This window comes from Paroedura picta, chromosome 1 (assembly GCF_049243985.1).
Source record: "Paroedura picta isolate Pp20150507F chromosome 1, Ppicta_v3.0, whole genome shotgun sequence".
Taxonomy (NCBI): Eukaryota; Metazoa; Chordata; class Lepidosauria; order Squamata; family Gekkonidae; genus Paroedura; species Paroedura picta.
This window is the reverse complement of record NC_135369.1, coordinates 32,187,677-32,212,348: the sequence shown is the minus strand read 5'-3', so window position 1 is coordinate 32,212,348 and position 24,672 is coordinate 32,187,677. Positions and strand designations below refer to the sequence as shown.

Below are 24,672 nucleotides of genomic sequence, written 5' to 3'. Positions count from 1 at the left end.
GGAGAGGATGAAAAATATGGTTTTGTTTAAAGTTAGCAGTATGTAAAATAATTTACTGAAGTTTTACATTATATACATCTGATAGGAGGGGTATGTACAGGTGTCTAAACTGGAAAGAACCAGTCACAAGCAGCTTGAGAGTCAGAGGGGAAGTCTGTTAAGAGCTAGAATTTTCCACAGTTAAGTTTAAGTCTAAGCATGGGCATAGATTTTGGCAACACTATAAAGAAGGGGTTTGGAGTTTACATTTTCAAGGTCATCTCAGCCATACCCTACAATCACATGATAAAGATCAAACAACAACCCATAGTGAAGATCAGATAATAATCTCAAATTCTTCACAATTTGAAAATCTAGAACACCAACTTCTAAACTCAACTCACTTGCTCCCCCAGGTTCTGGGGCATCCCAGTTTCCTACAAAACTTTGTCCTCTTGTTTTCATTCCTTGGACTTCCTTCAGGCAAGGAACGCACTTCTCCTAGCAAGATTAAATGTCTTCCCCTCAAGAGTGACCCATCACAGGTTTTGCCATATTCCTGAGAGAGGCTTTGCCCCCATGATTGTGGTGTCCCCAACACCCTCCCCCTACATCATCTTGGTCTGCCTGGCTCTTTGCAGCCAACACATCCTGATTCAAGACTATATAGCCAAATTGGGACTGAATTGCAGGAATGAATGGCAAATTCTTAAAGCTCGGTTTATCGAGAAGAATCATGCTCTACTGTCTAAAAACAAATGTATGTTCAATGTTGAAAGTCAATCTTTCGTATTTGCAAAAATCCTGAGCATCGGGTTTCACCTGTGTTCATCTGTGTTGTGGTTATCTGTATTTATTTTAATTTATTTCATTAAGGGTAATCTATACCTAATCTCAAATTCAGGTCTCTGTGAGTTTTCTCCTCATCAACCTGTTACACATCACTGTGCATTCGGCCTACTTTCTAACTGGAGCCCAGTGTACAGAAATGATCTATTGCCAGAAATTCTGCCAAGGACAGACCTCGAGGTCCGAGGCAGGATTGCAAACCTGCACTATAATTGACCAATGTATGGCTAGATCCCATCTGCTAATTGACCAATGTATGGCTAGATCCCATCTGCTAGATCCAGTCAATTTAAGTGAAACTGACCAATAGTGTGCATTGGTGGAAAGATCTATTGAGTGGCTTTTGTATATAAGTTAGGGTTGGTTGTGGGTTACTTTGGTTCAGTATGATCATGCTGGGGTCACAATAAAGAGCTGAAATGAACTCATGGTCTATGAACCCAATGATCTAATACAGTGGTTCTCAACCTGGGAGTCGGGACCCCTTTGGGGGTCAAACAAACCTTTCACAGGGGTTACGGCAGGGTGAGCAGCTTGGCCAGGGTAGATCAAGATAGAGTGTTTGTCTGTCTGGAACAGCAGAACAGAGTGAGATTGGCATGGTGGGACAAGAGGCAGAACTAAACTGAGAAACCCTGGGGGGGGGGGAAACAATTTATATACAATCATGGATCCTCATGCCATTGGCCAGTTTTGGTTTAATTTCTGTGAAAGAGCACTTACATAAATTTATGCTTGGGGGTCACAACACAAGGAACTGTATAAAAGGGCCATGGCATTAGGAAGCTTGAGAACCACTGATCTAATAGATTCTTCTTAATAGCCTCTCATACATGGACTCATGCAGCTATGAAGGATCCATGACTAACAGCTGAATCTCAAGCAGAGTTACACTCCTCTAAAGCCACCCAAATCATTTCCCCCACACCCCATTTTCTTCTTGTGGTAACAAGCAGGCAAGAAAAGATATGGACTGATAACGAGGACCGGCCTTTGTCCCTCAGCCAGCCCTGCCCAATTTGAGCATGTTTTCTGATGGAGCCTGATAACAATTAGAGCTTCTGCTGGGTAAAAGAATGGCCCTTGTAGGTTCTAAGGCTGATCCTGCCTCCCAGGGAGAGCTTCAGAAACACCATCAGCACCACAGTTTAAGCTCTTGTCTCCAGATTTTATATTAAATTACTATAAATTCTGGGTTGTGAGTCTCTTGGAAACAGAAATGCACTTGAAAAAAACCTGCAATAAAACCGTGAGCTGGACTGAGATATAGCCAAGTCAGTAAGATACTTTCAAACTGGTCAGCTCTCTCTGAAGTTATTTTGTTGAATAATGTTTAAAAACACACCATGTTGCATGTATGTGATGAAGTGGGTTAGGTCTCTTAATACATATGCTACAACTAATGCGGTCAATCCAGGCTTTCTCAATCAGGATTTCATCAAACCCTGGGGTTTCTTGATGGCCCTGGAAGGGTTTCTCAAATGAGTAGAAGCTAATTAATTTAAAATATATATTTTAAAAAATTGTTAAACATTTATCAGTCATACATATCAGTTAAACATATATGGTCATGCCGACCACTCGGCAAGATTTGTTGGTCTTAAAGTTGCTCCTGGGCTCTAAATTTGTTCTCGCCAAAATGGCCAATGACGGGCTTGGAGGGAGTAGTTCTGTACACAGCTATGCTTCCCAGGATCTGTACCACTTCTGGGATTTCTTGAAGCCTGAAGAATGTTCCAGGAGTTTCTCAATGGTAAAAAAGTTGAGAAAGGCTGCATAAATCACACAAGATTCAGTTTTGTTTTTGCATTCATTAAGAGACTAGCAATACAATCCCACATACTGCATTCACATCCTGGATTTTCAAGGGACTTAGACTGAAGAAATGGTGCAGGGGGGTCACATCATGAGGCTGCAATCCAAAACCACCAGAAAGCAAACCCCGGGTCCCACAATCAGGAATGCACCTGTCCTTTAATCTTTAATCTTGACACTTTAGTTACTTCCTTTACTGTTTCCCTCCCACCAGAGTTGCGTCCAAATGAATGATGACCTTATAAACACAGCTTGTTATTTCAAGAAGGCCCTTGTATCTGGAAAACATCTTCATGAAGTTCTGTCCTAACCCACTCTCTTCTTATATAAGTGGTCTTGTAACTCCTATTTCATTGTCTGAAAGCTTACACCTGCTTTGAATTAAACTGTGTTGGTCTTAAAGGTGCCATTGGACTCAAACTTTGTTCATGAGATCAGAACACACAGGCCTAGGACTGCACTATGGCATGCCTGTCTGCTGGACCATGTCGTGTGTTATGCTGCTGTTGCCAACTGTCTCATGAGGCTGACAAGACTACTGTCAACATGCTTCTCACTTCGCTGCACTCTGCTGCACTCCTGGAAGAGGGAAAATTTCTTGTTTTGTTTTCAACGAGCCTCAGGATTCTCAGGGTCCATTCTCTAGGCTCTCATATTGCTACAAGGTTCCTTGGGGAGAGAAAGTCTGTTTGTAAGGAGACGATAAGGTGGCAGAAGCGCACTTGTCCACTGTTTTATTCATCTTGAACAATATAGTGGAGATGTGCCATTTTCCCATGACTTGGGTCTGGGTTCCCCTACTTTGACATTCAGGTAGCAGCTCCACCTGAGAGGCCTGATTCATGTTGGAACCCTGCTGCAGGGAAAGGGACAGCTTCAGCATCCCCACTCCTATGCAGTGCGATACTAAGCACATTTACACCCTTCTAAGCCCATTGACTTTGATGGACTTAGGAGAGAGTAAACCTGCTTAGGATGGTACTAAGGAAGGGTTAATACACTTCATCCTGTGATAGGCTATAGCCTGGGATTTATATGAAGGAGATGGAAGCTCATTTTTCTTTCTGAGATTCACTTCTTAGTTTTGTTTCCCCCTTTAGACAACAGATACAGACTTGAAAAAGAAAGGAGAAGTTACCAGGAACGGATGTGGGGAGGGGGAAATGAATAATGTTTTATTTTAACATATATACTCCCCTGCCCCAATTTTATCCTTAAAACAACGAAGTTACTCAGTAAGCACGGTAGTGTGGCGATCTAAACACAGCTCTTCCTGGGTTTACATTCTCTCTCTCAATCACTCACGCACACGCAGTCTGTTTTTCTTTTCTGACTACCAGTTTGGTGCAGTGGTGAGGAGTGCAGACTTCTAATCTGGCGAGCTGGGTTCGATTCTGCGCTCCCCCATATGCAGCCAGCTGGGTGACCTTGGGCTAATAAAGCTGTTCTGACCAAGCAGTGATATCAGGGCTCTCTCAGCCTCACGCACCTCACAGGGTGTCTGTTGTGGGGAGAGGAAAGGGAAGGGGATTGTAAGCTGCTTTGAGACTCCTTTGGGTAGAGAAAAGAGGCATATAAGAACCAACTCTTCTTCTTCTTCCTGATGATCCCTTTTCAGCTGCCCTTGCAATCAGCATTTAAACACAGAACCTACAAATAAGTTTGTATGGCATCAGTGATCTACTCAAAGGAGCACTGCATAACAGACATGGGGGGGGGGGGGGTCATGCACTTTCAGATTTCAGTCCTGGCAGTCTCAGTTTTCTTGAGCTTCTGCTTTGCCAGGCCCAGCAGACATCCAGCACAGCTTGCCTTTTTCTCCAGAATGCTGGGTGAGTACAGAGTCTTGCTGAGATCATCATTTCCTCATCCACATTCTAAATCACAGAGGAACTCTGCTAAGTCATCAGGAAGGGCCTAGTTGCACAACCAGTTGTCATCTGTTCTGGGTAACTGAGATTGCAGTGATAAAAATGCTGACTAACAGAGCAATCCTAAAAGGAGTTACAGCCTTCTAAATCCATTGAAATCAATGGGTTTTAAAAGATGCAACTGTGTTTAAGATTGCGCTGTAAATAAAAGGTAAAGGTATCCCCTGTGCAAGCACCGGGTCATGCCTGACCCTTGGGGTGACGCCCTCCAGCGTTTTCATGGCAGACTCAATACGGGGTGGTTTGCCAGTGCCTTCCCCAGTCATTACTGTTTACCCCCCAGCAAGCTGGGTACTCATTTTACTGACCTCAGAAGGATGGAAGGCTGCGTCAACCTTGAGCCGGCTGCTGGGATTGAACTCCCAGCCTCATGGGCAGACACCTTCAGACAGCATTTCTGCTGCCTTACTACCCTGCGCCACAAGAGGCTCCTTATATTATACATGCTGTGTAAATAGTGTCAATCAAACTCAGTAGAATTTACTTCCATGTAAATTTGCAAAGGACTGGGCTGCATATATTATGCACAAGTAAATGGTGCATAATCCCCACTAAACTCGTTGGTAGAACAAAGTGTTCCAGCAATACCTTTAAGGCTAACAAAGTTTTATTCAAGGTACTAGGGGCCAAGCCCATTACATTCAGGAACACAATGGGCGATAGATTGGGGTGTGTGGAAGACTGTCTGCAGACGGTCTCCCCTGGAACCTGGAAAGGCTCACCAGCTGGGGCAGGGATCTGCAGCCTCCAAGCCTCAGAAGGAAATGGAAGGAGGGGGGGGGGTCAGGGGTGAGGAACGGAAGGCGATTGGCTGGCCACTGGACAGACAGTTGGAGGAAGACACACCCAGGGGTGGGATATCTGCCCTGAGTGGGTGTTAAGCGCTGAGTGGCATTTAAACCATAAGTCACGCTCCTCCTCCAAGGCCTTACCAAAAATATATAGTGGAATAGATAGATGTGCTTTTGTCTTCAATCACTAAGGAAGTGTACATACAAAAGCTCATGTCTTGAATAAAACTTTATTAGTCTCAAAGGGGCTGCCAGACTCAAACCTTGTTCTACTGCTTCATACCAACCCGGCAGCCCACCTGAATCTGAACTCAGTGGTGTTAAATTCACAGTAAGCATGCATTGGATTTAGTCCATGAGCTCTCAAGCCCCAGTTGATTTACTGCAGGGAGCCCCATTCAAACACATGGTGCAGCCTGAAAGGACATCTCATCAGGGAATTTGCAGCACAACCTTAAGCTGAGCTGTACCTTTCTAAGGCCACAGAATCACTGTCTAGAATCGCACAGTAGGCCTGTTCAAAAGTCACACTGAATGTACAAACCATGCAGAGTGTACACTTAAAGTTTCTTTATATGGGTGCCGGATTTTGAGTAATTCTCATGTTAGATTCAATATATATACAGGCAAACATGTGGTTGAAAACATACACTCATCCAGTACTGGTTCCCAGTGTCAAATATAAAGAGAAAGCATGTTGGCTCTTTCAGCAATACATGTTCACCCAACATGTGACCAAGGTCTGTACGACATTCTTTCCCCAAAATTACTAGGGACTGATGTCTGTCTGGGCACAAATTTCATGTCTTGCCATTCCCACAGCCCCAGCATTCAAACAACTGTTTTTTTCTACTGCCATCTCACCATCTCCCGCCGTCCAAGTCTACTTCTGTGCCAAGAACAGCAGCACAAGTCAATGTCTCTGGACTAGAGAAAGCACTATTCACCCATGTCAGTAGACCAAGCTGCTGTAAAGGAATAGGGTAGCCCAGGGAAGCCTGTTTCTGTCAGATCCCAGAAGCTAAGCAGGACTAACCCTGGCAAGTATTTGGGTGGGAGACCTCGAAGGACCACTAGGGGTCATGATGTGGAACCAGGAAATGGCAGCCCACCTCCAAGCATCCCCTGTCTGGTTGCCAGACAATCTTCAGATCTCCTGCTCTATTACACATACCAGGGGTAGTCAAACTGCAGCCCTCCAGATGTCCATGGATTACAATTCCCATGAGCCCCTGCCAGCAAACCCTGGCAGGGGTTCATGGGAATTGTAGTCCATGGACATCTGAAGGGCTGCAGTTTGACTACCCCTGATATATACCATATGATTAATAAACAACAGAATAATATGCAAAAATGTGTCGTTTCCTATTATTCCCAAGGTAGAAGAAGGAGTGTTGGTTCTTATATACTGCTTTTTTCTACCTGAAGAAGTCTCAAAATGGCTTACATTCACCTTCCCTTTCCTCTCCTCTCCCCACAACAGACACCCTTTGAGATAGGTGAGGCTGAGAGAGCTCTGATATTACTGCTCAGTCAGAACAGCTTTATCAGTGCTCTAGGGAACCCAAGGTCACCCAACTTGGCTGCATGTGGGGGAACAGGGAATCAAACCCGGCTCGCCAGATTAGAAATCCATGCTCCTAACCACTACACCAAGCTGGCTCTCTTACCAGGGAGTATAGGTAGTCCAGCCCAGGTTTTAGAGATGGCTTTGGTTAAACTAGCTAGGTAAATTGTGGTGAAGTTCTCTGGTTGGAATTATCTCCTGCTAATGTCTGCAAAGAAATATGCTCTTCAGAGTACAATTTACAGAAATTAACCTGCAGGGCATTCCATGAAAGTTAGTTGTCCCTCAAGCTTTCTCACACTGCTGTACTATCAACCCCTTCGTCTGTCCTTTCTTCCATTGGATGTAGAAAGGTAAGCAAGTTAACCAAGTTGAAGACAAGACTCACTGGAAAAGGAAAAATTAAATGAGCAGGAAAAGAAGAAGACCCAACATGAGATGGATTGATTCCATAGAGAAAGTCACAGCACTCGGTTTGGAAGGTTTGAGCAAGACCGTCAATTATACAACTTTAGGATGGAATTAATTCATGTGGTCACCGTAAGTTAGAAACGGCTTTGATGGGACTTATACACACACAGTCAAGTTAAGATTGCCCGTTTCATTCCAAAAGTGAGATGAAAAACCCCACGAACTAATCCACATAATACCTTTTACTAGGACCAACGAACAACACATAACAGTGTACAAGGCTTTAATTCGCCTGAAGTTTTCCTGAAGCTGTATGTTATTAAAACAACATTAACAACAACAAAGTTTTAAACTCGCTTTGGAGAAAGGAAAAGTCCCCAGGCACGGAAACCCTGGCGCAAGCCTGCACTGTAGGTTAGATAGGAGGTTCAAGTGGCACCAATGTCAAGTTACACCCAGCTCTTTTGGCTAAGAGGCAATAAACTGATTACACTCCACAGTAAAGGCAAAGTCCAGGAAATGTCTCTGCTCTCTCTCAAAATCAGCAGAAAAGATCCCTTTGTGGAAAACAGCACAGAAAACACTTGTACAACCTCAGGGCAAAAATGTTAAATGTTGCATGATATATTGGCCCAAATGAAGCCCAATTATGTACTTGCACTTCATGTTACTTTCTTACATAGTAACTTGCCAGTCTGATTAATCTCCAGACAGCATGGTCTGTCTCATCATTGCCTGAATTTAAACAAGTCAGAAAAGTAAAAAATGGTTAGCTGCTTTGCCCCATTGTATTCAATAACCTGACTCACCAAAATGCACTATTTCGAAAGAGCTCATAGACGGAAGATGTTAAGAACCTTTTCCATGTAAAACTGATACTCTGACATTGAGGCTCAAACCAGATGAGATGGCAGATCCTCAAATAGGTTTCCTGAGCATCTTTGATTGCCAAATAGCAGCAGTATGCACTGCACTCCCTTAAATAAGGAACCAGCCAACAGAGCTGCTGCTAGAGATGTCAGCCTCCTGGTGGGACCTGGTGAAATGAGATCAGTTCCCCTGAAGAAATGGATGCTTAGAGCAGTGGTTCTCAACTTTCCTAATGCCATGACCCTTTAATACAGTTCCTCATGTTATGGTGACCCCCAACCATACAATTATGCAAGTGTTCTTTCACAGAAATTAAACCAAAACTGACCAATGGAGTGAAGATCCATTGTTCATGATTGTATGTAAATTGTTTTTTTTTCCTGGGGTTTCTCAGTTCAGTTCTTCCTCTTGTCCCGTCGAGCTGTGCTGCAACCTGGAGCACCTGGCAGGAGACTGTGCTGCGCTGGAGGCACTGCTGGAGCCGCTGGCAGCCGAGCATGGGCACCTGTAGGACCGTTTATGCACTGGAGGTTTCATGCCAGGCTCCAGGCTGGAGTTTTAGTCGTGGCAGGTTGTACCACCTCTTCCTGCCCCCACACAGGGGAGCATTTAGCCCGGTGCACCTCATCCACCCCCTATTTGTGCTCCTGCACGGGAGCTGGGGCAGTGAAGTTCCCAGTGCGTAAACTGTCCAGGAGGAGCCGCAACTGTAGCAGTGCACCCCCGGCCAAGCTGCTCGCCCTGCTGCAACCCGTGAAAGGGTCGTTCAACACCCAAAGGGGTCCCAACCCCCAGGTTCAGAACCACGGCTTTAGAGGGTGGTGTCTACAGCCTTGGACCCTACTAATGTCCCTGTCCTCCCCTAGCTCCATCCCCACAACCTGGATCTGGCAACCCTACCCCTTCTTCCCCCTGCCAGTGGCCAGGAGAATCCTAGCAACCCTGCAGCTCAGTGCTAAAGCATCTGGCCCTAGGTCTGAGCCCGGCATCTCCAGTTAAAAGGACCAGGTAATGAGGAAAATATTGGAAAGAAACTGCCAGATCTGGCAACCAGTGGTATAACTCCGCCTAACGCAGCAGGAGGAATGCTGCAGGATCCATTATCGGCAGCGGCCAGCAGCGCGCAACCCTCCCGCGCCCATCGGCGGCACGCTTTGCTTCCGAGCCCTGCCCTAACCAGCGCCAGCACCCTCGCCGCTCCTTTGCGCCTCCAAAGGCAAACGGGAGAGGAAATGCAATCACATGACTCGGCCGGGAGGGGGGGCTGGGGGAACGGAGCCACGTGACGCGAGTCAGGCGCTGCTGGGGCGGGCGGCCAGGAGCCACCACGTGGGGTGAGTCAGCGGGGGCGGGGGAAGAGGATCTGCAGAGCAGCCGGGCTGGGAGGCCACCAACGCCGGCGAGCAGGAGATAAAAGGCAGGACTCGCTGAGCCAAAGCGGGAGCGCGAAGGAGCTCTCCGTTTAGGTAAGGGAAGCTTATCTTCGGGGAGGGGGATTCCAGCAAGGGGGTCTATGGGGAAGGGGGGGAGGCTTGGTCTCCAGCCCTGCGCACAGCTCTTAGGGGGTAGGACTGGCGGAAGGGCAGTGCCCAGCCCGTCATGTTTATTCCCGGGCCGAAGTCATTGCAGGAAGGGCGCATAGTGTCGTTTCTGAAACGCGAACTGGGACAGGGTTGATTCCAGTGTTGGTCTAGGAGCAGCACAAGGGAAACCGAGTCCAATGGCACCTTTAAGACCAACCAAGATTTGTTCGAGGCGGGAGCTTTCGAGTGCATGCGCTGGCGTGCACTCGAAAGCTCACGCCTTGAATCAGTCTTGGTTGTCTTAAAGGTACGACTGGACTCGTATTTTGGCGGGGGTCTGGAGGTTCGGGGGCGGAGGACGGCACCAGTCCCGTTAAGGTAGACTGAGCTACTCCCCCCACAAAAAAACCCACCCCTACTTATATTTTGCATCTATAATGGATTTAGGTGGGGTTTTTTTAAAAGTACGTATTAAGCCGGAAATCAGTTCGTTTAGTCAGTTCGGTGGGAAGATCAGCCAAGTTTTAAAAGGTTTGAAGAGCCTTAGAAATCTGATCACTGCCTGGGGAGTTTGGAGGCAGTCTTTGCGTTGCATTTACACAATCGCTGTCTGCTATCTGCGGAAGCATTGCATAATAATTAACTCCGGCTCCTTTATATGAGATTATCCTTGAAATGGTTAACTTTAATTAGCGTTGTTATCCAGTGCGTCTCTTTGTAATCCCCTCTTTGCCACTTGGTTTTTGTCTTGGGCTGGGTTTTGTCTTTTTAAGCTGGTTGCTTTCCTGAAGTTTTGGTGTGGCCTTGAAGGCCGAATTGATTGAAACCTCTTGGCCTGATACAGGAAACGCTCTTATCCATTTAGTTTATACCTTGCCTTTCTGCAAGGTGCGGTTCTGATGTTTCTGTTGCCCGTCACCATCTTGTTCTTCCTTTGGAACTGCCGTCTGTTAGAAGTTCATGAAGTGTGATGGGGGGGGGGGAGACCTACAATTGAGTGGGTATTTGAGTCCGTATGACTCTTTTGCTTCTCTGTGTGTGCCCCCCTTGAGGATATGTTTTATGCATCTGAGCAAGTGGCCTCTAATTCGTGACAATGTATGCAGGAAATACGTTCATCTGTCATTAAGTAGCCGCAAAGCTTTTGTTTGCATGCAGATACTTGATGTGGATCTGATGGTAAGTAACAGGCCTGAGGTTTTGGGTGTGGCTCACTTTTCTGTGTGGTGGACTTGATGCTCAGCCAAGCAAACAAGTCACGGTGCAGGTGCAGTTTCCAGTTAGATAGACGAAGGATAGAAGATTGAGGAGTCAGGCCACATTGCCCATGCTGAACATACTGAAACAAAAGGCAATCCAAACTAACTTCCTGCGGGTGTGTATCTCTGGCATGTGTATAGTGTTCTCACTTTTTAAGTCATTGACTTTCAGCCGTTGAGTTTCAGCCTTACAGACAAGAGGCACGAAGGACAGCTTGAGAACCTGTAAACAGGCCCAGTATTGCATACTTGGATAACAGGAGAACCAGCTGTACTCAGTCTGGTTGAAACAGTGATGTCTGTAAAATTTTGTACTTCTCCAGGCCCTACTTTCCCTTGGTTTCTGTATGAGAGTTTTCCCGATGTCCCTTTGCCCTTTTCCTCAGTTCTGTTTTTTTCCCCACTCACCGTCAGCAGCCTTACTTTTTAGTTTCTTCAAGGGTTGCCAAGAGTTGAGGTTTTTAAGGGCTGTCTTGAGGACAATTGGGGGTAAGGGGCCAGTAGTCAAGGGGAGGTGCTGTTGCCCTCTTGACTGAATAAGAACAGAGTGTCACTGGTGCCAGTCATGATCCGGCAAGTATGGGCACCACTGCAACGGGACTGTGGCATTCACATTTCTGTTATCTTAGCCTACCCTACATCACTGACAGCCAATGGATAAGCCTGTTGAGCTAGTATCTGGAAGACTCAAGCTTGAATCCCCATTTGTGCCATGGAAGCGAACTGGGTTTCTTAAGGTCATTCATTCTCTCAGCTTAACCTACCTCACAAGGTTGTTGTGAGGATAAAAATGGAGAAAAGAATAGCGTAAGCTGCTTTGGGTCCCCATTGAGGAGAAAGGCAGGATATAAATGAACTAAATAGAGTTGTGAAGACAAAACAGAGGCTGAGAGGGACCATTAGGCCACCCTGAACTCCCTATAGGAAGAATAGGATTAAGATACGATATAGTTCCTGGAAAACCTGTCTGCCAGATACCTAGAGTTGACCCTCTTTCTACAGTGATCCCCTGCTTCTGTGGCATTGTATATCACCACCCTCAAGGGAAAAAAGCCATAGGCCATATGGGGAAATTCCTCTTAATGCTGGAATTGGCCCCTGGCTGAAATGATTTGAAATTGATTTGAGGGTTCAGCAGATCAGGAGGCACATGACTTTGTTCATGTAAGAGAATTTCTGGGGCTCAGGAAGTTTGCTAGTCTGTTTTATCTTTCCGAAAAAGACACCATGTTATCACACATCCAGTGAGTCTGATTTGGTTGAGTGAGGGCAAGAACACCATTCCACTGCTTCATGGCTGAAAGTGGGCTACATCTAGGTTGGGTTTGAGGAGGGGCTTTCCTTTTCTGATTCTACTGCACACATTTGCCAGCTGAGCTAGGAAGGCTAATGAGTTGATGTTTGCTTTGGTATTGCTTAGTTCTGGCCCTGATGGTGAGCCAAGGTTCAGCTGATGAGGTGCAACTCCTTGAGGCACAGTTTGCAAACCATTGCCTCTGTAGGTTGACTCCTGTGAGCTTATCTTTGTGAGTTTGTTAGTGCTACCTCCATGGGGAGACTTGTAGTGGTAAGACTTCCTTCAAACACAACTTGCCCATTGCTCCCAGCCTACTTCATGAGAGCATTGGATTCATTCTTCTTGTTTGTCATGGCTAAGATGAGGCCCCGGATCCTGGTGAACAAGCTTAAGTTAGTGGTGGTATGCCTTTTCCCAGAATCCTTTGCAACACATGAGTCCTACAAACTTTGGTGTGTTTCTCAGGAGATAACACTGGGGCAGAAAGAGTTCTTTGAGTATCAGATGTTAAAAGCTGAAAACAACAAAATGATAGGGGGAAACCCACATACTTTTTTAAAAAATGGAACTTGTTCTGATAGTTTGTGCAATAAAACTGGGCTGGAACGTGAGAAGGGAAGCAGTTGCTGTGAGGAGTGGCCAGGAGTGTCCATCTCAATTACTGCTCTGAGGCTTGTGTGTTTCGATTTATGCCATTCTTGTGGGGAGGGGGAGGAAGCAAGTGCTGGTAGTCTGTACAGGTGAGTAATACCCTGCTTTGGCTGTGATCTTGATTACTTGTATTATATTAAAAACCAGCTCACTGCAAGCACTGTACCAGGTGTCCTTGGCTTTATCTGCAGTAAATTCCTGAATTGGCAGTTTATGTTTAGACTAGGGGAGGGAGAAAGACCAGATGGCTGTCTTGGTTGTTCTAGTTGTCTGCCTCTTTTTGTCCAAGTTAACTTGAAGCTTGTGATGTTGGTCTTGGGTCACTGGCCTGTGATGTTAATCCTGAGTTTCAGGCATTAGTCTGTCTCTCCCCTCTCCCCCCCAAAATAAAATCTTTTGGTAACTTGAAATACTGCATTTATGCAGCAAATTTGTTTCCTTGGGGCACGGAGCAGAAATTGAGCAACTGGGGAATCTAGGGGTTTTGCTGTGTCAGTGTTTTTGGTTTTTCTAGTATAGCAGCTGCAAAGGCCTCTGTCTTTCACTGGGGAGCTCTCATCATCCCTGAGGTTTTTTAGAATTCCACAGCATATTCAGTGTATTTGCGTCCCTAAGGACTAGGAGCTTCCCTTTTAAAGAAAATTGATGTTCCAGAAGCTGACTTCTCTGGCCTGTACCAGATTCTGCTTATGCTGTGTCCCAGCAATATGATGCCATGTATTCAAGGCTGGTCTCATTAGAAGAAGAGTTGGTTCTTATATGCCTCTTTTCTCTACCCGAAGGAGGCTCAAAGTGGCTGACAATCACCTTCCCTTTCCTCTCCCCACAACAGACACCCTGTGAGGTGGGTGAGTCTGAGAGAGCCCTGATATTCCTGCTCGGTCAGAACAGTTTTATTAGTGCCAGTGACAAGCCCAAGGTCACCCAGCTGGCTGCATGTGGAGGATTGCAGAATCAAACCCGGCATGTCAGATTAGAAGTCTGCACTCCTAACCACTACACCAAACTGGCATGATTTCTGTATTGCCTTGACGGCCTTAATGGCTTCTGCCCATGATGAAAGGTCATTGAAAGCAGTTACAGTTTTGGTAGGCAGTGTTTGCCTCAAGTTCTGTTTGAACAGCACTGTTGAATTTCAGCATGGATTTCTCCATCCAAAGGATTTTGCAGTTCGGCACATTCAAGATGCTTCTGTCTGCAAAACATTAACAGCTATCTTCAGTGTACTGTGCCCTGTAGTCATGAGCCCCTGCATTCAAAGCAGCACTGGGTCTGCCAGACAGTATGTCTGATATTTAGTTTCTCCTCCCGATCTCATCCAAAGTGTTACCAAAGAACTGGAACTAGTGGGTTTCAGGGTGGCTCCCATATGTAGAATGTATAGTGAGTTGGTGGGGAAGTGTGAGCATTTTTTGTGGCATGCAGTTTAAAGGGTACTTGCCTGAGTTTAAAAAGTTATTTGGATTCTGAGAACTGATAAATTCAGCACTATCTACAAATTGGGCTATCTTCAGATAAGAATGAGTGTTAAAAAAAAAGCAAGCTTGTTCTAAACAAGACTACAGGAGTTGACCTATGCGTTGTATCCTGGACCATGTCTTGCTGCTGATTTAATGAAGTAGAATCAATTTCTACTCTGATGGTATATTACTACAAATTGCAATTTGCTCTGGTTAAAGAGGATAGTTCACTTAGATGAAACCATGTTGAAGGATCCTCGTTCAGGCTAAATTTATGTGGATTCCAATTTTCTATCTGCAGGAAACCTTTTTTTGTGTGGAAGAACATTCTAGCTTATCATTCCTTGTCAGCTGTCTGAAGTGCTACAGCACAAGAGATAGATCTAACGTCTTTGAGCCCTCATTGCTCTGTGGAGAAGAAAAGTGTGATAGGAAATACCTTAGCTGTGAGGGTTAGCTTGGCTACACAGTTGAAAATTGTATACCCCGCCCTTCTCATGTTTTGGATAGTCTGTAGTCCTGTTAAGCTGGCAAGGACAATGTCTTGTAGACCTGGAGACAGCCTGTTGGTGCTGTGTACGTTCTGCTTCAAACTTGCAAAGGTCAGTCTTGGAGAAAGAGCATGTTTGCAGTGTGCATGTGGGCGGGGGAGGGGGCTTTCCAGAGGAACCTCGCTAAAAATGTCTGCATCCAAAGACCTGTTTATTGTTTTGGGCAACGGATTGCAATGTTGATTCAGATTTGTTAATGTCCATTTGGTGACCTGCTAAAAGCGCTACTACTCGTACTCTTTGACTTTTGTCGTTCATTATTGAGCCGAAGAGTTCTTTCCTCTGTTCCTTCATTTCCCAACATTATGAACAAATATCTTGTACTCTGCATCAGTTCAAACTGTATGCTGTAGTCAAACCATGTGATGGTGTGTTTGCAAACGGAGAGGCTGCCATGATATTGCCCCAAAGCTTTGAGGAGTTACTAGAAAACAAAACAGGCCCAGGAAAGTATGTCTTCCAAGTAAGAATTCTGAACCATCTGGTACAACGTGGTCCATTGAGACTGGCGGTGCATCTCACCCCAGGCTTCAACTGAGGAGCTGGGGCCTGAACTGGTATGCAACACACGCGCTCTACTTCTCACTTATGGGCCTTGAGTATAGGGTAGAAAAATGTTGTAGTATTGTTCTGGTTCCCTCTTCTAGCCGTTTAAAGCTACAGTGAGGCAACACTGTTCTCTGTTCCAGCCTGGCAGAAGACATTTCAAACCTTGAAATCAATTATTAATATCCTTAATGTCTTCTGTTCTGATTACAGCACAGTAGACGTGGCACTGGATTTACTGTTTCCCAGCTTCAGTGTAATACTCTTTTCCCCCATCTTTAATTGACTGGTGACTCAAGTTTGCAAATAGCCACTCACCTGGTTATTCTGATGAACCAAGAAGTGCATTGGGCAAAGCAGATCGGCAGATTTTTTTCAGAATATACTTGACTGACAGAAGTGGGTGTACACGTGGGCTGGTCAGTTTTTGGGAGTACTTTGCTACAGTCATGGATATCTCCATCCTTTCAGGTGGCCTCTTAGAAGTCTACTTGCCAACATGTTGCTGCCCGTAGCCTCTCTGTGTCTCCTGGCAGCTCTTGCAAGTGCCCGCAATGTCCCCTACTTTCCTCCTCTCTCTCAAGACATGGTGAACTACGTTAATAAACTCAACACTACGTGGCAGGTAAGTAGCATTCGGGATGGACATGGCATGCAGGTAGGAGGTGTATTCTGTGTCAACTGTTCACTCAAACACCCCAATAGAGGGCTCTATTCTAAATCGAAATTCTGTCCATGATAGGTGCAGGAGGCCAATACAGGACCTCTCTGAAATAAGGCTTGACGTTTCAGTTTGGCTGAGACCTACCCAGTTCTATTCACCTGTGCTTCTTACACTCTAGATTAAGAGATGAGGCAATGGTTGCCCTTTCTGATGTGTCCTATGCCTGCTTGGCTGTTACTCCTGAATCTTGGAAGACAAACCCAGAAGGGTCTAGCTAGCTGCCACTCAAGGGCATGAAGTAGTCAGTGCCCTCTTGGTGGCTGACAAAATGGTGTTTGCTCATTTGCAACTGAGACTTCCATAATGTTCTAAAAGGTCTTCACATGCCTTCAGGTTTTGAATTATTAAACCCTGGATCTTTCCCAAGGTCATCCTTAGTTGTGAGTCAGAATTCTGGGAAAGAGGAATCCACATAAATTAATGGTTGTAGTATAAGCTATAAGGGAATATATGGAGGATAGTCTTTGCCTGCTGCAAGCTTCTTGACCCTGCATTCTAGCATGTGGAGGGTTTTGACAAGAAAATATCAACGCCATTTTGATTTGTGCAAAAAGAAAAAAATCTTCCGAAGAATGGTTCTGTGCCAGTGATCAAAAAACAGGAGAGACTAGATCAAGTCTGAGCCTCAGAAGTCGTACCAGGGCCTCAGAGGTTTGCCTTGAATTGGACCCTCCATGCCCAGCAAAATGCAATGTCTTGCTATGTCTCTACCCTTGACTTACAGATTGTTATGTGACAAAAGTTCCTTATTGGATTATTTACCATGAAAAGTATCACCTGGGTCCTTATTGTGGCTCATTGCCTTCAGGTGCTGATGTCTTTGAATACTATCTGTGTTCTTGCCTTGAGAAGTGTGGCTTAACTTAAAATTCTTCTCTTTTTCTTTTTAAGGCTGGGCATAACTTTCACAGTGCTGACTTGAGTTATGTGAAGACGTTATGTGGTACATTCTTGAATGGCCCTAAACTTCCTATAAGGTGAAGTATTTTTTTTCTTCTAGTCTTAAACTTGTCAATTGGGGGGGAGGGGGGTTGGAAAAGTGGTTTCTTCACTACTTCCTGATAGGTTATTTAATTCTTAAAGGATTTGTAGATAGGTGCTCAAACATGCAAACTCTGGGGGACAAGAATATGCAGGAGGTGGGTGGGAAACAGTTTGCTATTCAAATAGTGCAGTCTGAAGAGGAAGGAACTTGTGGCTGACACCTGATAGTGGCATCACAGACACTATCCTGTAAGCGCACATGTTTAGTCCCTACCAAAAATATGGTTGAAGATGGCTGCCTCTGCTGGGAAATGGTGACTTGCCAACAATATTGGGGTTTTCTGGGGCCAAGGACACTCAACAATGAGCTTCCTGGTCTCAACTTTCTCACATTCACAAAGACAAGTTCTTTGTTTTTGTTTGTTTTTTCCAATAGTAGATTAAAATACAACTTCTGAATCATTAGCATCCTGAGGGATGCTGGGATGTTGGAAGCAAACACTTCAACGTCTAGATAATGCTATTAACACAGATATAGTACCCATAGGGTAAGCTGTAAATTTCAGTAAATTACATGATTGTAATTCTACAAAACCCTCATAATGTGCTTAGTTTGTAACCCGATTTATAGCTAAAGCTCTCAGAGCAGCTTATAGGTGAGCTCCATAAGCTATAATGAATGCCACTAGCTGTGGCCACAGAATTCAGCTAGTGAGGCAACTCACCTCTCAAAATGTCTTTAGAAAAAGCCTTTGGTGCTTTTAACTAGGATGGGTTTGCATCTCTCTAAATTGGTTGGTGGGAACCTTGGGGCTTCCCCTGGTTAGTAGATCCCCTGGGGGCAGATCCAGGCCTGACTTGCTGCAACACTTAGTCTGGTCTTTGGGGATGTGGGATAGTCAGAAGAATGTCTTGGAACTTGGACCCAGCAGGTCAGTGTTCTGTTGCGTGTATTTGCTTGAAGCATGTGGCAAGACAGCTTACCTTGTCATGCTTTGTTTGCATTTGTCTCCCTTCTGCCCCACCCCCAGGTTAGGATTTGCAGCTCATATGGAGTTACCTGACAGCTTCGACTCCAGGCAGCAGTGGCCAAACTGTCCAACTATTAATGAGATAAGAGATCAAGGTTCTTGTGGCTCTTGCTGGGTAAGGCTAATGTCGGTAGCTAAAAGGAGTCACCTGGGACTGGCTTCAGGGTTCTGATGTCTCTTTGGGCATTGATTCAGATTGGAATAATGTATCTGTTGGCGGATGAGTGAGAGGAAACCTTAAAGCCCTTTTCTGTTTTGTTGGGGAAACTCCCACCTGAGTTTTAGTGTTATGAGCCAGTGTGTGCTTTTCTTCGCCACCACACAAACTAGGGCAGCTATTCCCTGAAGTGATGAGAGAGAATGTAAATCCTAACCTCTTTCAGACTTGCCAACCCCATCAGAGGAAAATAACCTTTAGAGAGGAGTGGATAGTTAGACATCCTGTTACCCAAGATGGCTGACATTAGGACTTGTCTAGGACCAGTTTCCTGTACAAATGGCAGTGCAGGGACGGTATTGTGGGAGCTGATGGAGGAAGGAGCACAAGTGCCAAACACCAGTGTACAGACTTTCAAAATATTATGGGGGGGGGGCTTAATTTGTTCCTGCTTGCGTGCAAGCTGGTTCCTTTCATCCACCCTTCCTTTCATGATTGGTTCTGTTACTTTACTTGAAAAGCTCAAGGGGACACTTATGGAGTCAGGTTCATGTGCAATGGGGAAAGCAAGCAGAGAACATGCAATGTTAACTGGCAGTAAAAGCTTGGCAGTGCAAACAAAGTCTTAGTTGACCCTGTTCCCATTCTGCAGGCGTTTGGTGCAGTGGAAGCCATTTCAGACCGGGTTTGTGCTCACACCAATGGCAAGGTGAACGTGGAGATCTCTGCTGAAGACTTACTGTCTTGTTGTGGTGGTGAATGCGGGATGGGGTAAGTGATTTTCATAGCCTGATACTTCATAGAGGAGTTCCTAGGTGGGTTGAAGCTTTCCAAGTTCAAGAAGGCTTGCTCAGTCAACAGGCTTGTTAAAAAGCTTGGGGAAGGGTTGATGGGTTCATAGATGCCTGAACATAAAACTCTCAGATGCCTTGGCCATTGAAGCTGAGGGAAGGAGAGAAGTCACAAGCCCCTCCAAAGATTCTTGTGCTCAATGAGCACAGTGGCTCTGTAGTTTTCCAGGGGGGTGTGGTCCCTTGTTTCCTACTAATACCTTATCTCCATTATCCTTCCCATATTTCCTAAAGGAGCCTCTGAATAGCTGTGCATAATCATTACTTTTCTTGCAGATGCAACGGAGGCTACCCTTCAGGGGCATGGCAGTACTGGACGGAAAGAGGCCTGGTGTCTGGTGGGCTGTATGACTCACATATTGGTGAGTCACACATGCTCATTGGAGAGGGACTGTTATGTCACTCACAGCATCTTGTGGCTCCCTACTCCACAGCCTGAATGTTGACGGTTTTGGTATGCAGTCCATTGCCCATCTTTCACAAGATCTCATCCCTAGTCTTTCCAGTTATACAGTAGCTCTAGTTGCATGACCCTTAGGGGGCAAGTGTTGGAATTGGCAGTCCCCATAATTCTGCATAATATCCTATGAAATGCAGAGGCGTGTTGACTACCTTTATCTCTCAGCCTTTCTGGCCTCCCCGGGGCCCTGTTGAGGCCAAGAAATGGGATTTCAAAATGCTGGCACCAGGACTGCTGTCAAAATACAGTTTTGCATCAGATGCCAGTTTCAGTTGGAGCTTGCCTAAGCTAAAACAGTGGCATTGGAACAAATGGAAAACGGACCAATTTGTGGCATGTAATGAAGCGCAACAGGGAATCGGGAAGAGCAAGAGTTGGTGGCTGCCTCTTGGATAATTATTGCCAAGACTGTCACAACCCTGTACAGGGGACCAGTGGTTTCTAATTTGCATCCTGAACCAGACAAAGCCTGATAGATGAAAAATTTCCAGAAAGTTTGATGTGAGGGCTCCTGGACAGGGTTGTTTTAAAGATGTTTTGGACCTTGAGACTCACAGGGGTGGGAATTTATGTCACATGAAACTGCCTTTTATACTGAGACCTTTGGTCCACCATTGTCAGGATAGTCCATTGAAACTGATAGAGGCTCTTCAGGGTTTCAAGTAAATGTCTCTTAAACATCAGGTGGCAAGGATTGACCCCGAGACCTTCTGCCAAGCGTCCAGTGAGCCCAGGCCCCTTATATTTTGAGTGCAGCTTTCTTATTTCAGATCAGGATCAGTTTTTGCCCATGTTACTGAGCAGTGCACCCCTACTGTGGTAATATTACCTTCCATTCTGCTTTGAACACCCGAGCCTTGGAATCTGAATGACTTCTTTTGCATGGATTACTCTTGTTAGACATCATTTGGATTTCATTGGGTAGAGCATTGGGTTCACTGCCTCATGAAAAGAATATTCTCCAAAGGTACTTGACTCCCTGTTTTGGTTTTCATCCAACAGGCTGCAGGCCTTATTCCATCCCACCCTGTGAACACCACATCAATGGATCCCGGCCCCCATGCACTGGTGAGGGTGGCAAGACCCCCAGATGTGTGAAGGAATGTGAAGCAGGCTACACTCCATCATACCAGGGGGACAAGCACTACGGTAATAAAGTCCACTCAAATATATGCTCAGGTTTAGGATAGGCCTGTAAACTTTACATAACTGTTTTGGCATAATGGTTAAAATGTCAAACTGGGACTTCAGAGACCCAAGATCACATCCCTGCTGTGCCACAATGCTCAGTCATGGTCTGCTTAGCTTACGGGGAACAACATAAGCTGCTCCAAACTCCTTAAAGGAAAAGCAGAATGAAAATGTACTAAACTAGTCAAATAAGTACTTTAAGAAGCCTCTTACAAAAGCCACACACTAAAATAATAATTTAAAAAGCTGCAGGGAGGGCTTTCTGAATCTTCAACCTTTCTCCAGTTAACTCCAGTTTCGTAACTAGAGGATGCCATTTTACTGCTTGCATTCACATGCCAACTAGGTCATTTTTGCTGCATGTGTGTGGCTGTCTTCAAAAGGAAACTCATGCTTTTAGTCCCTGTGGTTAGGAATGCATCCTAAGGAAACCTAGTAGATTGAAATTCAGAATCAGAAGTGGACAAACTGTTGCTCTCTAGATGTACATGGACTACAACTCCCATGAGCCATGGGTGGGAGCTCAGCAAATCTAGGCTAATCAGTTTAAAAATTCCTATGTCAGCTTCTGTGTTACTAGTTTTTTGCTCTGATAATTTCTAGGGTCCACCTCCTATAGTGTCCCTCACCTTGAAAAGGAAATAATGGCAGAGATTTACAAGAATGGCCCAGTGGAGGCAGCTTTCTTGGTGTACTCGGACTTCCTCATGTACAAATCAGGTAAGCCTAACCGGTTAAAATGTTTAAGTGACTTCAAGGGTAAAAGATACAAGAATTACCTGCATTTAACTCCTTATACACAGTTTAATTGGAAATGTGCCTTCAAAATGAATAGCTTCACATTAAGAAATGAGACTGTAACTGAAGGGGAAAAGACCTAAGTAAATTAAAGCAGGTTAATCCAAGTTCCGCTAGCATAAAAACACATTAAACATTTCTCGATCAAGTGTTATAGTACTGTGTAAAGTGTTACACTACTTTTTACAGATCTCCATTAAACCCACACACTTGGAACTTTAAAGCAAACATATGAAGGTTCTATACCATCAAACTCCAATATTTCTGAATTTGGACAAGTATCTTGGAAACTAATTTCTGTTCCATTCTGTGCAAGTGCATGAACAAAATCATGCAATCTGCTCAGTTTACTAATAACAGACTATCTGGACCCAGAGTCCATCAGAGAGAGGGGGGAGTAAGTGGTTCTTGTAACAAAGGTTTATTCAGTTGCAAAACATGCTATAATCTTAGCAGAAAATTTTAATCTCCCTTCATGAGCCTCAAACTTTAGACCTGCTAGAATGGGTTGTGTCTTCCAGAGATCTTGCCTAAACATACCTATGGCTGGTGACTGTGGTAAGAGGGCCCTAGATCCAGCATTAGAAGAAACTAACTTCCCCCCCCCCCCCTGCAGGTGTCTATCAGCATGTCTCTGGAGAGGAACTTGGAGGTCATGCCATCCGAATCCTTGGCTGGGGAGAAGAAAATGGTACCCCTTACTGGTTGGTGGCTAATTCCTGGAACACAGACTGGGGTGATAATGGTAGGTGACTGGTTGTTTCTTAGCCCGTTGGGTTTGGAGCAGATTTAAGTTACCTCTCCTTACATAGGACCATCCTCATGCCATGAGAACAGCACCAGTGTCAGGAGTAAGAACTCAAGCTTACTGCTTACTCGAAATGCATGCAAGAGCTCCACTCACTTTAGTACACATCTGACCTTTTTTAAAACCTTGACTTCTCATTGCTTAAAAGGTATCTTGTCAGTAACTTGCTAAGATCTAAATACCCCTCCTTTCAGAAGCTGGCATCTGATAAGAACAGGGCCTTTTCTGTGGTAGTGCCAAGATGGTGGAATACCTTCCTGAACACCACTTCACATGCCTCCTATGTTGCTGTTGTCCCATTGCCAGATAAGACTTCGGGCCAAACTCTTGACAATACTTATTTGACATGTTTTTTTTTTAATGACTTAATCAGGCTAATTTAAAAATAAACACCTGGCTTGCTTGCTCCTTCTATGTTGTTTGGAGCAGGGAAAAACCAGTTCCTTGCCAAGTTGCTTTGAAGGCCTGAATAGAAATACAGGATATAATTCCAGGTTAAGTCAGCCTTCCTAATGGGCCTGCCAGTTCACCAAGAGCATCAGAGGAATTTCTCTGTTCAGCACAAATAACAAAAGTGCAGTTGATAATGGGGACCACACACACACACACACAGTTGTGGACCCTTCTTTCTCAGGAGGTGCACCTAGCCTTGCCTTTGCTAGCGTACAAATGCTGGATGAATTCTTATTTAATTTTTTAACAAATCAGCTCGTCAAGTACACCCAAACAATAAAAACAGTTTTACTACTCAGTCATGTGCAGTAAGCACTTGTGCTCTTGATGGCATGACCGCGAGGTAGCTTGCAATCAGAGAGAGAAAATCATACAGTGCTACGCAAGGTCTTTATTTTTTCTCTCTTTAGGTTACTTTAAAATCCTCCGAGGCCAAGACCACTGCGGAATTGAATCTGAGGTTGTTGCTGGCATCCCGAACGTGAGCCACTACACAAATTGGCTGTAATGTTCTTCTGAACCCAGTCCAACCTGCTTTTATTCTGCAAATCATTTGAATTAATTGTTCCTGTGAAGCTACCAGCTACGGCTGCAGAGGTTCATAGGAGACATTTTAGACTTGAGCTTCTTATTAAAGTTTTTTTTTTTTTTTAAGTATAGTTGTAGTTTCTGGCAGTCTATCTCTGCAGTCAAGGTGATGGGTTCACCATTTGTGCTGAATTTACAAGATCTTTGCTGCTTGATGGACAAAATGGCAGACAAGGGACAGAGATGAAGCTGGCCTTGACGTAGGCATTGTTTGTACAGAGGGGAACATGTCTCTTGCTGCAATTCAGGGCACAATTCTTCCATCAGAGAAAAAGCAGTAACGAAAGAGCATCCATTCTACAATAGAGCTCGAACAATAAGGCGAAGGCAGTAACCTCAAAGATCCTGTAAGACATCTGTGAAAGGAGAGTGCTGTTGTCTTGCTTCCCAAGCCCACGGAGAACAACTTGCACCCTGGTTCTTGCTTGTGCCTGCTTGGGGAAGAGATGGTAGCAAAGCCCCCCGTAGCACTGCTCCTTACGCACATGCTGGGAGATTGACAAACTTGATCGTGCAATAAATCAGTTGATTCCACTAATGTATTTCTAGATTCTTTCACATGTATGTGCACAGACACGTGATGTTTTGTAATTGCATCTTACTACGGTTCTGCGCATAATGCCACCGGATGTAGCTCTCAAGGTACAGGCAGACAAGGTACAGGCAGACAAGATCCAGACGAATTCTCTCTCTGAAGAAATTTAGTCCTTTGGGAGGGGAGGACTAGGAGCGATCAAATGATCTGGCTCATTCTCACCCACTTGCCTATGTAAATATGTACTGATACTGCTTTGGCTTTTTCCCCAATTTTCTGATGTATTTGGAACAGGAATTCTCCAAAGCCAGGGAGTCCATATCAGTGATCCCAGTGCCCTGGAGTGAGGTAGCTCAGTTGACTGTACTGTAGACTTCACAGCTGATGGGGAGGGTTGACTAGAGCAAATGCTGGCAGGGGCTCATGGGAATTGTAGTCCATGAACATCTGGAGGACCACAGGTTGACTACCCCTGGACTTAGAGTGTTCTAAATGTGCTCAGGTATACATTAAAAAGGAGCTTGTTCGCCTTTTGGCCCTAGGCTGGTGAGAGAAGGAATAAGCTGGCTTTGATGTGTGCTCTGCAGGTAAC

General features: G+C 45.0%; 1 protein-coding gene across 1 annotated transcript; it reads left to right on the top strand.

Annotated features, from left to right (window-relative positions):
* Nucleotides 1–9,507: 9,507 nt before the first annotated feature.
* Nucleotides 9,508–24,079, top strand: CTSB (cathepsin B). The gene is made up of 10 exons (XM_077332593.1): nucleotides 9,508–9,679; nucleotides 15,972–16,125; nucleotides 17,116–17,201; nucleotides 18,240–18,354; nucleotides 19,049–19,167; nucleotides 19,524–19,609; nucleotides 20,710–20,856; nucleotides 21,502–21,618; nucleotides 22,313–22,441; nucleotides 23,368–24,079. The coding sequence occupies exons 2-10, from the start codon at nucleotides 16,000–16,002 to the stop codon at nucleotides 23,463–23,465; spliced, it is 1,023 nt and encodes a 340-aa protein (XP_077188708.1). The 5' UTR covers nucleotides 9,508–9,679; nucleotides 15,972–15,999; the 3' UTR covers nucleotides 23,466–24,079.
* Nucleotides 24,080–24,672: the final 593 nt, after the last annotated feature.

Excerpts from the sequence above, each read along its gene's own strand:
- CTSB (XM_077332593.1), top strand. The coding sequence starts at position 16,000 with ATGTTGCTGCCCGTAGCCTCTCTGTGTCTCCTGGCAGCTCTTGCAAGT. Across the intron at positions 19,610-20,709 it reads GCTGTATGACTCACATATTG|GCTGCAGGCCTTATTCCATC; the intron begins GTGAGTCACACA and ends TTCATCCAACAG. Across the intron at positions 20,857-21,501 it reads CCAGGGGGACAAGCACTACG|GGTCCACCTCCTATAGTGTC; the intron begins GTAATAAAGTCC and ends GATAATTTCTAG.